This window comes from Babylonia areolata, chromosome 18, assembly GCF_041734735.1.
Source record: "Babylonia areolata isolate BAREFJ2019XMU chromosome 18, ASM4173473v1, whole genome shotgun sequence".
NCBI lineage: Eukaryota > Metazoa > Mollusca > Gastropoda > Neogastropoda > Buccinidae > Babylonia > Babylonia areolata.
In genome coordinates, this window is record NC_134893.1 from 23,730,642 (window position 1) to 23,745,641 (window position 15,000).

Here is a 15,000-nt window from a genome sequence, read left to right on the forward strand (position 1 = left end):
TATATATATATATATATATATATATATATATATATATCTTTTTAGCACAAACTCACGAAAATATAACAAACGAAGAATATACAGATTCCTATTATGGCATAACTAACAAAAAAAACAAAAACAAAACAAAAAAAACAAAAAAAAACCGAAAAAAATATATTTATAAAGATGAAGGAAAATACGGGACCGGTGGCCCGCTAGGAATGGGAGACAACTAAATTGCATGTCAGAGTGAGCAACGGATGTAGATATGATTGACAACGATCGGAAGAAGAAGAAGAGTATATCGGCGAAACAAATTGTGTCCCTTACTCACCCGTACCTCATCTCTCTCTCTCTCTCTCTCTCTCTCTCTCTCTCTCTCTCTCTCTGTCTGTCTGTCTGTCTGTCCGAGTCTGTATATATCTCTGTCTCTGTCTCTCTGTCTTCTTGTTTCTCTATTACACACACACACACACACACACACACACACACACGTGCGCATGTGCCCGTAATATTTCAGTAATACCGGGTTCGTGAAAGCGATACCGCAAGGAAACATGACAGGGGAAGCAACTTCATAAACTGAAACACCGGTTTTGAATCTACGTGTTTTCTTCCCTTACATGTAAAACCGTGGCTGTCGCTTCTGTTCTTATTAGAGACAATTTCAATTATATTGACACTGATCAATACCACCACTACCACCACCACCACTACTACTACTGCTGCTGCTGCTGTTTTTGCTGCTGCCGTTGTGTAGTAAATTGGTAGTCTTTTTCAGTTTCTTGCATTGCTGCACCTGAAGAAAGGTTTCCTCTCTTGGTACAAAACGGTGCATGTGTGTTTGAGTTCAGAGAGAGAGAGAGAGAGAGAGCGAAATTCTAGTGGTTTTTTTTTCGTTTATTTATTTATTTGTTTGTTTGTTTGTTTTTGCGTACTCTTTTTCAAGTTTGTAACATACACCATGGATTGAAGTATGTCGAAACTTATACTAATGGAACAGAAATTGTTCTTCGATTTTGAGTTGCTCAGTAGCTCTTACTGAGGTCAGCCATTCTTTGGGAAAAAAAAGAAAAAAAAGAGAGAGAGACTTTTATTTGGAAAAGTAAAATTCAAAAGGTTTTTTTGTTTGTTTTTTTTTCGAATTCGATCCACACACACACACACACACACACACACACACACACACAGCCACGTTATGTATAACACGAATCCAATTATATATCATCACAGATCGATAAATACTAGAGTTTTCAGGGGGAAAAGAAACATACATACATAATATGTATTTAACAACTGGGAACAGAGACGCGGAGAGAATGGGGCACTTAATATTGTGTTTGATGGTCGATAACTCATTGGTATGAAGCAGGAGGAAAGGGCCTTTGAGTTATCTTTCCTGATCTACTTGACCCGATGTTCGTTGCACGTCTTTCAGAGTATGATGAAAGGCTATGTTTGTTTTATTTCGTTTTATTTCATTTTATTTTCATTCTATTTCTTTTTTTTTCATTCATTTCATTTATTTTATTTTATTTTAGTTTTGCTTGTTTTATTTTATTTTTTACTTTATTTCATCTTGTGTTTATTTCATTCATTTTAGTTCGTGTTGTTTTGTTATATTTACACTTATGATATCATATCACATTTTGCTATAATTATTTGAATTTCATTTTTTTGGTGTTTTTTTTTGTGTTTTTTTCATTTCAATTTATGTTATCTTAATCAACTACTAGTATATTTGTTTTGTTTGGATGTTGGTTTGTGTTTTTTGGTTTTTTTATTTTTTTTTTATCTGCTCGTTTTCTTTGTTGGGTTTCTGTTTCTCTTCTCGGTCCTGTGGGGTCGACTGGACTGTAAGCGACAACAACAACAACAAAAAATCTCCTCTCTCCCTGCGTGCGTGCGTGCGTGCGTGCGTGCGTGTGTGTGTGCGCGCGCGCGCGCGCGTGTGTGTGTGTGTGTGTGTGTTTGGTTACACCATCGACCTGCCATTCGATTTTGATGAGACTTGTACATCAGACATCTTCTTTTTCTTCTTCTTCTTCTTCTCCTACGCCTCTGACATTGCGCTTGTGTGTGTGTGTGTGTGTGTGTGTGTGTGTGTGTGTGTGTGTGTGTGTGTGTGTGTGTTTGTTGTTGTTTTTTTGTTTGTTTGTTTGTTTTTGTTTTTTTAACATAGTTTTAACATTATTTCACCTTTATTTCGGTGCAGATTTTCAGCTGTGTTTCGGAAGTGAGGGCATTCTGGGATGATTTCTACGTTTCTCCTCAGCTCACCGACATGCTGATGTGGATCATGGGATCTCCGGCATGAATCTGTACGTTAAATAGACCTCTTAGGCCCAACGCTCGGCTTATATGCAGTGGAGTGATGTCTAGAGGTAACGCGTCCGCCTAGGAAGCGAGAGAATCTGAGCGCGCTGGTTCGAATCACGGCTCAACCGACTTGAGTGTCATGACTTGAGTGTCATCGACTTGAGTGTCATGCGCAACTGTCTTGCAATCGTTTGGTCGGCTAAATTGGAAGAGATCTGTGGGCGCGGCTAGTTCGAATCACTGCTCAGCCACCGAATTTTCCCCCCCACTAGACCTTGAGTGGTGGTCTGGACGCTAGTCATTCGGATGAGACGATAAACCGAGATGCCGTGTGCAGCATGTACTTAGCGCACGTAAAAGAACAAACGACAACAAAAGGGTTGTTCCTGGCAAAATTCTGTAGAAAAATCCACTTCGATAGGAAAACAAATAAAACTGCACGCAGGGGGAAAAAAAGAAAAAAGAAAAAAAAAGGTGGCGCTGTAGTGTAGCGACGCGCTCTCCCTGAGGAGAGCATCCCGAATTTCACACAGAGAAATCTGTTGTGATAAAAAGAAATACAAAATACAAGTACAAAATACAAAAATAATAGATCTCATAGGCCCAACGCTCGGCTTATATCATAGATTGACATAAGTTTACAGTTGGGCCAACAGCAAAGTGAGAGCTGTATTGTCTATGGTTTTCTCCAATGCGATGGGGAAGTCTTTTACAACTTAGTCTTTTTGTGAAGGACTATGACTGACTCTCAATCTAGGAGGCAAAATTGTATTGGCTCTTAGTGCTGCAGCCTTGGGGGCTAGTTGGCCTTTGGGAACCATCCCAACGCCGACTGTCCTAAAACCCTCTTGGCCGAGAGAGTCGGGGTGTATAACTTGGGCAAGACACTCTCATCTCTGATCAAGTTCTAGGCCGAATAACCGGGAAAGCAGTTGCCACCTCTGTTGTTCTGTTGTTCTGATGGTCATAGTCGGACACGACTGACTATCATATATATATTTATGACTTTCTGCCTGTCTGCTTGTTTGTCAGTTTTCCTCACTCCTCTCTTCCTCTTCGTGTGTGTGTGTGTGTGTGTGTGTGTGTGTGTGTGTGGGTGGGTGTGTGTGTGTGTGTGTGTGTGTGGAGGAAGAGAGGAGAGAAGCAGACTGACAAACAAACACACAGGCAGAAAGTCATATATATATATATATATATATATATATATATATATATATATATATATATATATATATATATATATATATAGACACACACAGAAACACACACACACACACACACACACACACACGCACACACACACACACACACACACAGATAGAGAGAGAGAGAGAGAGAAACAGAAAACAGAAGCAAAAAGACATGTACAGCTTAAACAAACAAAGGGACAATCAAACAAAGAAAAACCCAAGAAAGACCAATCCACACACACCATCCACGGCAGCAGAAAGTCATATTCAAAATGTATTTTTTTTGTCATCAGATAACAATGAGGATGAAAGTTAAAAAAAAAAAATCATAAAGCACGTGTAGTGTTTCACACAAAACTCAAATTAAAAAAAAAGAAAAAGAAAAAAAAAATTCAACTGTACACACAGAAACATAAAGATTGTGCAGGTGAAAAATAACGTCACATTCTCTCTTTTTTTTTTCAGTATAGTAATAATTATCATATATTATCTTTTTTTTTCACTTTTTTTTTTTTTTTTTTTTGGCAATGAAGAAAAGATTTAATAAGAGGTGTGAAGGTGATTGTTGTGTCCAAAAAAACAGCAAGGCAGCGGAGTGAGGGAGGGGGTGGGGGGGGGGTGGGGGGTTGAAAGAAAAAAGAGAAAGTGACGGTGGGTGGGTGGGTGGGGAGAAGGGAAGAGGGAGAAGTGGTCGGAGAGTGAGGGGGCGTGGGTGGGGGGTGGGTTGTTGAGGGTGGGGGTCGGGGAAGAGAGAAGAGGAGGAAGAGGAGAGGAGGAGGAGGAGGTGTTTTATACAGATATGGGTAGAAAGAATAACATGCAATAGAAAAAAAAAATCAACATGTATTGACATTCTCTTACGTGTTTTTTTTGTTAAAATTTTGCATTTCTTTATTTATCTATTTATCTAATTATTTATTTGTTTGTGATCTATCTATTTATTTATCTATTTATTTCGAACCACATAAAAGAAATGTTCATTCTTTCCCCGATAGCTTTGAACTTTTATGAAAGATGCGTGGTATTTATAATATTGAAGCGACTGTTAATATTGAAGTGATTATAAGCACGCACGCGCGCGCACACACACACATTACACACACACACACACACACACACACACACATACACACATCACACACACACACGCGCGCGCGCGCACGCACATACAGACGCAAACAAGCACGCACACGCGTGTGCAGTGGCGCAAAACAGAGACGGACGACAAAGGAACAACAGACACAGTACATCAGATTGTCAAGATAGCGAAGGCAGGTCGGACAAAAACAGTCACTGTTTTCCATAGACCATAGGATATCATTCAGACGGTGTCGTTTTTTTCTCAGCGCACACTTTTGTCACTTACACAGTGGCTTTTTTTTCAGCAGCAAATGCAAAAATCATTCAGCCACGTACGCATATGATAATTTTTTTTTTTTTTTTTTTGATAATAGTTTACCTTTGACGGTGTTTTTTTTCTCTCATTATAATTCATTTGTAGGCTAATAGTTTACTTTTGTCGACTTTTGACGTTTTTTGTGCATGATAATTAATTTGTAGGCTAATAGTTTACCCTTGTCGACTTTTGACGTGTTTTTTTTTTTCTTACTCATAATAATTATCTTGTTGGCAAATGGTTTACTTTTGTCGACATTTGACGTGTTTTTTGTTTTTGTTTTTGTGTGTGTGTGTGTGTGTGTGTGTGTGTGTGTGTGTGTGTGTGTGTGTGTTATCCAGTGTGTGTGTGTGTGTGTGCGCGCGCGCGCGCGTGCGCGCGCGCGCGTGTGTGTGTGTGTGTGTGTGTGTGTGTGTGTGTTTTACCACTGCTGACCACACACACACCATCTGACACGTCGGGACTCGTTGCTATGTCGACCCTCCAATCCAGATCCTTTCACACTTCTCACTCTGTCATGGCATTTTCCTTATAGACTCCTTCATCTTCCCCTCCTCTATAGTGATATATAAATCTGCGTCTTGTTTCTGTGCTTGTTCTTGTTCTCGTTCTTGTTCTTCTTCTTCCCTCCTCCTCCTCTTCCTTCCCAAATTCTGCTGCCCGACTCGTCCTCAGAAAGAAAAGATCTGAGCACACCACTCCTCTTTTGCAACATCTCCACTGGCTCCCTGTCTCACACCGAATAAAGTACAAGATCAGCACTCTAAGCTACAAATGCATTCACAAATCAGCCCCTTCCTATCTCTGTGGCTGCCTTCACCTCTACACTCCATCTCGCTCACTACGATCGGCTTCGGATCCACTCCACTTACGCATACCCAGATTCAAACTCTCGACTGTTGGCCGCCGTTCTTTCTCTGTCTCTGGACCTTGCAATTGGAATGAACTTCCTCTTTCGCTTCGTCAAGTCTCCACACTCAGCTCTTTCAAGTCTGGCCTTAAAACCCACCTCTTCCCAAAATAGCCTCCCTTTCCTGCCTCTTCCTTGCCTTTAAATTCTCCAGTTTTAGAGTTATGCGTGCGTGAGAATGACTGGTGCGAAAGCGCTTAGATTTGTTTATGCACAAGATTCAGCGCTATATAAGTACCATTATTATTATTATTATTATTATTATTATTATTATTATTATTATTATTCGTTGAAAGAAAAACTGGAAAGTTTCCTTTTACCCAAAATGTCTGACAGCACTTCTTTTGTGTTCAATATCTTATCATGCGCAAATAGAAAATGGGGAAGGGGGGTGGGTTATAATGCATTGCTGTTATCGTTATTATTATTATGTTGTCACCATCACTGTCTGAATTCAATCGGATTAATCATTTAAAAGCATCATCATTATTACCGTTATCATTATCATCATGATCATCTTTTTTCTCCGCAGTTGAAGGAAACGTTGGTTTTGGTTTGTTTTTAGTGACAGAGATCTTGTGTTCAACATTTTATTCCACGAACAAAGAAACAACCGAGCACACGAGACTGACGGAAAGAGAAAAGTAGAGATGAACAAAGAGGTGAGGTAGAGAGGGGGGCGTGGGGGGGGTGGGAGGTGGGGGGTGAGGGATACCCGACGCACGAGACGGAGTGGAACAGGAAGGGAGAGAGGGAGAGTGTGAGGGTGTTTTACCGTGCTCATGAGACATACGGGAAGAGAAAAGGAGAGAGTGAGAGGAAGAGAGAGAGAGGGGGGGTGGGGAGGGTGTTTTACAGAACACTCGAGACAGGAGTGTGTGTGTTTGTGTTTGTGTGTGTGTGTGTGTGTGTGTGTGTGTGTGTGTGTGTGTGTGTGTGAGAGAGAGAGGGGGGGGGGAGGGAGAGAGGGAGGGTAAAGCATTTTACAGAACACATGCACACAAACAGATTGGAAGAGGAGATAGAGAGAGGGTGTTTTACCGAACACACACAGACAGACAGGCAGGAATAAAATAGAGGCAGACGTGGGGGCGTGTGGGAGGGGCGGAGGGGAGTGTGGGGGTGGTGGGTTACCGAACACACAGACAGACGGGGGAAGAGGGAGAGAAGAGAGGGAGAGAAGGGTGTGTGAATAGAATAGGATGGAATAGACCTGAATAGATTTTATTGTCATGAAACCTTAAGGTTTATAAGACACAAGTGCAATGGTCAATGAATGAATGAATGAATGAATGAAAAATACACAATTAATTAATCAGTTAATGCAATGAATTGCAACAGCATTCATAAACAAATTTTTCCTAATCTTGTTTTTTATATATTCATCATCTTTTAGCATCACCTGACTAGGAATATTTCCTGTGTTCTTGGAATTTTGAATATCTTTTTTTTTTTTTTTAAATGGTGCCTTAAAGTTTTATATTTAATACAATAATCAAGAAGATGGATTTCGTCTTCCAGTATGTTACACTTGCTGCACAATCTGTCTTCTTGTGGAATATTCAAATATCTACCTTTTCTTAATCCTTAGGTGTGTGGGGAGTTGGGGGTGGGGGTGGGGGGGGGGGTGGAGGGGAGGGGGAGTAAATAACGCTCGAGACAGACGGGAAGAGGAGAGGGAGAGAGAGAGGGAGAGAGAGAGAGAGAGAGAGAGAGAGAGAGGGAGAGAGAGAGGAGGGGGCGTTGGGGGCCGGGGGGTGGTGGTGGTGGGGGTGGGGGGGCGGAGGGTGAAGGAGAGAAACAAGGGAGGACACCCAAGGGACCACACAAGAAGAGGATCACTAGTACACAGATGAGCGGCATAGCCACGTGCATAGAGCTTCCATCGTAACATTGCTTGTAGTCCTTTCTTTTCTTTTTTCTTTTTCTTTTTTTTTTTTTTTTTTGGTCTCCCTCCCTCCCTCCCCCAAATCGCATAATCATGGTTATCATCACGTCATACATACACAACATATAAAACATAAATGATTGAATAAATAAATAAATAAATGAATATATATATGAATAAACATTACTGAGTTATCAAATACCAACCTAAAAGATGAGAGAGAGAGAGAGAGAGAGAGAGAGAGAGAGAGAGAGAGAGAGAGAGAGAGAGAGAGAAGAAGAAGAAGAAGAAGAAGAAGAAGAAGATGAAGAAGAAGAAGAAGAAGAAGCTGTTTTGGGTTTTTAAAAAAAATTATTATTCGCTCTTCAGTCAACAAGAAAGATCAATGCCGCTGTTTGGCAACTCGTTATCACTGGTAATAGTAGCAGTAGTAGTAGTAGTTAAAAAAAAAAAACCCAAAAAACCCAACAAAACCAACAAACCAACAACCCCAAACAAACAAAAAACCAAAACCAAAAATCAAAACAAAAAAACAAACAAACAAACAAACCAAAAACAAAACAAAACCAAAAAAACCCTACCTCGGTCATTCCTGCGAACAAACAATATTGTCGCAGTAATGTTTTCGTTACCTCTGCATCAACTTATAAGCAATAATAGTCAGTGTTAAAACAACAACAACAACAAACAAACAAACAAACAAAAACAAAACACACATCGGGTCATTTCCATGACAAGAACACCACCACCACCACCAACAGCAACAACAAAAAAAAGTTGTGGTAGTAATATTTTGTTTTGTCATCTCTCCATCAACTTATTAGCAATATCGATCAGTGTTAGAGAACAAAAAAAAAAAAAAAAAAATCAATAAAAACACACACATCGGTCATTTCTGTGAACAAATTGAATATACTTTTAACTTTAAAAAAAAGAAAAAAAAAAAGTGCTGGACACACAACACACTCAGGCACAAAAAAGCGACCAGCGCTCTAACACAATGGGAGCAGTAGGGAGGAGGGGGAGGGGGGGGGGGGGGGGGAGGGGGCGAGGGGGATGGTAGGGGGACTTTGGGGAGGAGGGGGGTGGGGTGGTGGTGGTGGTATTTGTGGAGGAGATTCCGGTGCATACAGTAGTCAAGGAGGAAAAACAACAACAACAAACAAACAAAGAAAATCAAAGAGTGCACGTATGGTGGTGATAATAATCAAAGATGGCAGTTCCATAACGATCCCCCCCCTCCACCCTCCCATACCTGCCCCTCAACCCCCCCCCCCCCTCCGCAACCGCTCCCCCCCCACCCCCCCACCTGCCTCCCACCCCCACCCCTCCCTCACCTCCCCCCACCAAAAAGAAAAAAAGAAAAAAAGAAAGAAAGAAAAAAATCACACAAAAAATGTATCGAGAACATGCAAACACAGAACCACATACACAGTTATCGTGTATTGTGTAATCACCATCACCATTATCCCTGCCGTTCAGTCAGTGTTTTTTTCGCTCATCATGTCTTTCCAGTTAAAAATGCACACAGACATTTGACATTTGACATTGTTGCTTATAGTCTTGCTGGCCGCACTGGGTCATTGATTTGGGGCATGACTGCACACACATATACACCAGTAGTACAGTAAAGAAATAAGCATTCACGAATCAACGATTCAGTTAACAAACGTGTGTACGCAACAGTACCGCATATAGATAGATAGAAAACTAAATGAATTTATTGACTGATAAATTAACAAATCAATTGTTAAGTAATTCAATAATGGTTTAACTATCACCCATTAATTGATAAATGATTGAATAATTATCAACTATCACCTCTGGAAAGGGTACTGTACGTAGTGTCAGTGGCTGATGTTTCCATACAAACAAAATAAGTTGACAAGTACTTAGACAGCTCTTGTGTTTCATCAGTCATTTACTTTAACACGTGTGTGTGTGTGTGTGTGTGTGTGTGTGTGTGTGTGTGTGTGTGTGTGTGTGTGTGTGTGTGTGTGTGTGTGTGTGTGTGTGTGTGTGTGTGTGTGTGTGTGTGAGAGAGAGAGAGAGAGAGAGAGAGAGAGAGAGAGAGAGAGAGAGAGAGAGAGATTCTCTATTCATTTTGATCAGCCACTTAACTTGTATTGGGTCGAGGGCAGAAGGAGAGATATTTGTGTTAAATAAAGTCAAGACCTTCGGGTTTCTTACCAGTGTGTGTGTGTGTGTGTGTGTGTGTGTGTGTGTGTGTGTGTGTCTGTGGCTGTTAATTAGCCTATCGGCAGTCGCCAGTGAATTTTTTTGTTTTATTTGACTAGTTTTGGTACATATGTATTATGGTGTGCGTGATCATTATTATTTTACATTATTATGTGGTTATAACGAGCCTGTGATTGCACGAATGGGTTTCCCTGTGGATTCATAAAGTATATATTGATGTGGTTTGATTTTTATATGGATGAACAAACAAAAAGACGTCCATCGAAACTGTAAGGACAACGGACGAGTTATATAATTATGACACCTTACAAAAGCTGTGCTTTTTATAAGCCTGCCAAGAGAAACATGCTATATCAAGAGCCTATATAATGTGTGTATGTGAGATTATCAGTCTGGTTTAACCATTTCTAATCCTTCCCCAAACACCCTCTCTCTGTCTGTCTGTCTGCCTGTGTGTCTGTGTGTCTGTGTCTCTCTCTTCACCTCCCCTAACACCCCTGTCTCCTCCACTCTCTTGCTCTGTCTTTTCGGCTTTCTCGCTCTGTATTATATAAAAAAGAAAGAAAGAAAGCAAGAAAAGGAACTGGTACTGGTGTTCTACCTTTTAAGGGCATCATAGTAACTAAACAAAACATATTGATATAAGCAAACCAAACACACACACACACACACACACACACACACACACACACACACACACACACACACACACACACACACACACACACACACTGAGAAGAAGAAGAAGAAGAAGAAGAAGAAGGACAAGGAGAAGAAGGAGAAATGAAAACGGAACATTTAACAAACACCGTACACAACTATAACAATTTTTCAAAATGTCTGTGATACAAAGACGCAATGTAATTCCTTATAATCGAGATGTGATGGATCAGAGTTGGATGTTAAAGAAAACAAACAAACGAACAAACAAACAAAATAACAAAAAAGAAAAAAAAAAGAAAAAGAAAAGAAACAACACCTGTTGCTGTTCTTTCTTCACATTCTTTTTTTTTTTTTTTTTTTCCTCGGCCTCCATTGTTCTTCTCTCGAAATTTTGATTTCAAGTAATCACGTCGTATTCCTAATCAAAAGTTGATGTCTTAATTATGAATCTTTTAAATTATTATTATTACCCCCTTACAATCTCCGAAAACAAAACCGATAGATTGTAACGTTATTCTATTTTTTTTTTTTTTATTCAATATCGATACTTTTAATTCAACATTTACGGAAATTAAAGGGTTATTCGTTATAAAAACAACAACACATCACCAGTTTAAATAAGACCCATCCCTCCTGCTCCCTGCCAAAAAATAAAATACATTTTGAATAATAATAATAATAATAATAATAATAATAATAATAATAATAATAATAATAATAATAAAAAGAATCACACATTCAAAAACATGTCAACGACCCCGAATTAACAAACAGTGGACACAAATCAAAATCGAAAGGACATACAAATGAATGAAACCACAATGAAACTGGAATCAATAGAAATGATATACCTTCCGTGTTTTTGTAGATTTTGTGTATGTGTTGTTGTTGTTTTTTTTGTTTGTTTGTTTTTTTCACCTCTGTAGTTTGTAGCATTCATTTAGTCTACACACACACACACACACACACACACACACACACCACAAACAAATACGACAAACAACAACACACAGCTTCGGCGCTCTTTCACACATGAGGAACCAATCAACCATGCCACATCAAGTCCTCAACAGCCCCCGCCACCCCACCCCCACCCCCACCACCACCGTGTCTATTGTCCAGTTCCAGAGCCTGATAGCTACAGCTTCCTCTCTTGGTTATCATCATTATCATAATTATTATCTTGCTGACCCCGTGGCCTATAATAATTATTATTATTATAATAGACAGAGAGCTTGTTGAGCAACCCAACAAACACGACACACGCACACGTGTACGCTTTGGGACACATGGACTTGAGAGAACACGTTCTTTTGACACAGATAGAGATAATAATAATAATAATAATAATAATAATAATAATAATAATAATAATAAATTGAATAAATAAACAAACATATCAATAGATACATTTTTATTAGGAAAATACAGGGAAAACAAAAACAAAAAAAAAACAACAGATATGTGCGTATTTTTATGAAGAACCACCCCTGCTGTTCTTGTTGTTGGTTTTCTCGGCCAACTCGCGCGGCTCTGAAGACTGGCGGCTGGACAAGGTTCGATGTCGTACTTGGAGGGGTCCCTGACTTCCAACACCACCACCACCACCACCACCACCACTACCACTGCCTCCGGGGGACGGGGAGGGAGGATGGAGTCCCTGGGAGGGAGAGGAAGCGGAGGAGGAGAAGGCGGAGGGCGAAGTCGGGGTGGTGGGGGAGCGTTGCAAGGGGTGGGTGGTGGCGGGCATAAGGAGGTGAAGAGAGTCCGGGCCTCCGACCCGGGGGTGGTGGGGGTGGGGCTCGTGTTGTTGTTGATGTTGATGTTGTTGTTGGTGTTGGTGGTGAGAGTGCGGCTGAGGTGGTTGATGGTGGTGGTGGTGGTGGTGGTGGGGAGGGGCGCCGTCGTTCCTTCCTGTTAGCCCCTGACGGGCACAGGGCGTGAAGGAGGAGGAGGTGGAGGAGGTGGAGGGGAAGGAGGGGGAGAGAGGGGAGGCTAATACTGTGGCTGACGAGGAAGAAGAAGAAGCAGTAAAGGCGCCGAGAGGGGCGCCACCGCCGCCTGGGCAGTCCTCCGCCCGGGCGGAAAGTGGGGTGGAAGGGGAGGAGTGGGGGGCGGACAGGAGGGTGGGGGGCACGGGGGAGGAGGACAGAGGGTGGGAGAAGTGGGAGGCGGGCACCGCTCTACACCCGCTGCTGTCACACTGCTGGTCCGACAGGGGGCGCGGCGGCGAGTGCGGGGAGGTGGAGGAGCACACGCGCAGGCGCTGGAGGAAGGGGGAGGGGGAGGAGGAGGAGGAGGCTGTCCGTCTGTCCGGCAGGGCCTGGGGCTGTGCGGGTGGGGGCGCGGGGGAGAGCGGGGAGGGCAGGTCCAGGCCCCCAAGCCCCGCCCCTATCCCCGGGGGCAGTGGCAGTAGGTAAGGTTCTCCTCCTGCTGCTGCTGTTCCTCCTCCCACTGACACTGCTGCCAGAGGGGACAGCGCGGATTGGGAACAGGAGGAGGAGGCATGAGGAGGGGGAGGCCCCGCCAGAGGGGACACCAGGGGGCTGCTGCCCCCACCCCCGCAACCCCCAACCACCATCCCCCGCACCCCTTGCTGGGTCACGGGGCTTCCGTTGAGGGTCAGCTGCCGCACGGAGGCAGGCGACACGCTGCTCTGAGCACTGCGGGCCCGCTGCTGGGGGTGGTGGTGGTGATGCTGGCTGTGCTGACTGCTGCACGCCCCGGGAGTGTGGGCTTCTCCGCTGGGGGGGCTCCTTAGTCCCTTAAGGCTACCCGGGGTGCCCGAGTCCCTCCCGCTGCCGCCCCCTCCCCTCGCTCCCCGGGAGTCGCTTCCTTTGGGCGTCTGCGCCTCCTCGCCCAGCTCGAAGCTGTTGTTGTCGATGCCTGGCTCCGTCAGGTGACGCTTGGACTTCCGGCTGCTTCCCCGCCGCTTGAGGCGGGGCGACTTGGCCACGCAGGGCAGCTGGGGGGCGGGGCTGTGCGGGGGGTGATGGGGGTGGGGGTGGTGGAGAGAGCCTGGCCCGGCCTGCTGGGCGCTGGAATGACTGCCGAGGATATCACAGTCCAGGGAAGAGTGGAGCGAGTCAGGCAGGGCGGCGCTGTTGCTGTTGTTGTTGTTGTTGTTGTTGTTGTTGTTGGAGGAGGACAGCGAGGCGTTGGCCGCCGGGTCGTCCAGGTCGCTGGACGTGTAGGAGGTCAGGGTAGGCTTCACGTCGTCGTCATCGTCGTCGTCGTCCAGCGCCTCGCCCGTGATCATCTTCACCTCCGCGTCGCACGCCGCCTCCTCGTCTGCCCCCCAGTGGCTGATGAGCGAGTCCTCCATGTCCGAGCCCGTCTCCCCGCTGCCGCACTGACTGCCGCGGAGCCGCTCAGCGGAGGAGCGACCCAAGCCCTGACCTTGACCCTGACCCAGGCCCAGCTCGGCGGCTAAAGGCTGAGCGGCGGCGTTGTCCTCGCCGCACTTCTCCTTGCCCCGGTACTTCTCCTTGAAGCGGCTGTACTTGGCGCCGCTGCTGCGGCTGCGGAGGAGGCGGTGCTTCAGCTTCTGGCGCCGCGTCAGCTGCTGCCCCGGGTCGCTGTCCAGAGAGTCCGACTTGTTTGGCCCTCCTCCTCCTCCCCCCGCCGCCGTGTCAGCCAGGGTGGGCTGCGACCTGGAGATGCCCTGGGCCGCCTTATTCTTGTTGGAGGAAGAGGAGGCCTTCTGCAGCGAGGGGCCGAGGCTGGTGGCGGTGGTGGTGGTGGCTGTAGCGGTGTCAACTTTCTCCTTCAACACCTTGTCCCAGACGTCCGGCACGCTTCCGTGGTGGTGGTGGTGCTGCTGCTGCTGTAGGAGGAGGAGCTGCGCCTCGCAGCTGAAGTCCATACTGTACTGCTTGGTCAGCGACTGCCGACTCCCTCCTCCCGCGCTGCCCGACCCCGACCGGAGGTGCATGAGGTGGGGGTTTTGCTGCACGGGGCTGAGGGGAGGCGAGGTGAAGTGAGTGCCCATGCCGGGCTCCGAGAAGCTGGGGGACACGGCGCCCGGGCTGAGGAGGTGGGGGCTGAAGGACACGGGGCTGAAGGACACGGGGCTCAGCGAGGTGGGGCTCAGCGATGTGGGGCTCAGCAGCCCTGGGCTCAGCATGGTGTTGGTGGGCGTGGACAGCGTCTCCATGGTGATGGGGAGCTTGGCCGGTGACGCCAGGCTGCCTGGAAACGTGGTGAAAAGATATGTATAGGACTGGATAGGGCGGCAGGAAACGTGGTTAAAAGGCAGAAAATATAGTATTGGATAGGGTGATTAGAAAAGTGGTTAAAAGAATTTAAAAAAAAACCGTACTGGATAAGGTGCCTAGAAACGCAGTTAAAAGTGAGAAAAAAGGACTGGGTAGCATGCCAGAAAAGTGGTTAAAAAAGGAAAGATTTAGTACTGGGTAAAGTGCCTAAAAACGTAGTTAAAAAAAGTTCTGAA

General features: G+C 44.7%; 1 protein-coding gene across 1 annotated transcript in view; it reads right to left on the reverse strand.

Moving 5' to 3' along the window:
• Positions 1 to 11,672: 11,672 nt before the first annotated feature.
• LOC143292580 (voltage-dependent T-type calcium channel subunit alpha-1G-like) overlaps positions 11,673 to 15,000 on the reverse strand; it is an 89,290-nt gene continuing 85,962 nt past the window's right edge. Inside the window, exon 33 of the mRNA XM_076603014.1 lies at positions 11,673 to 14,738. Within this exon, the coding sequence (XP_076459129.1) occupies positions 12,022 to 14,738 (2,717 nt within the window). The 3' untranslated portion in view covers positions 11,673 to 12,021. The remainder of the gene's footprint in view (positions 14,739 to 15,000) is intronic.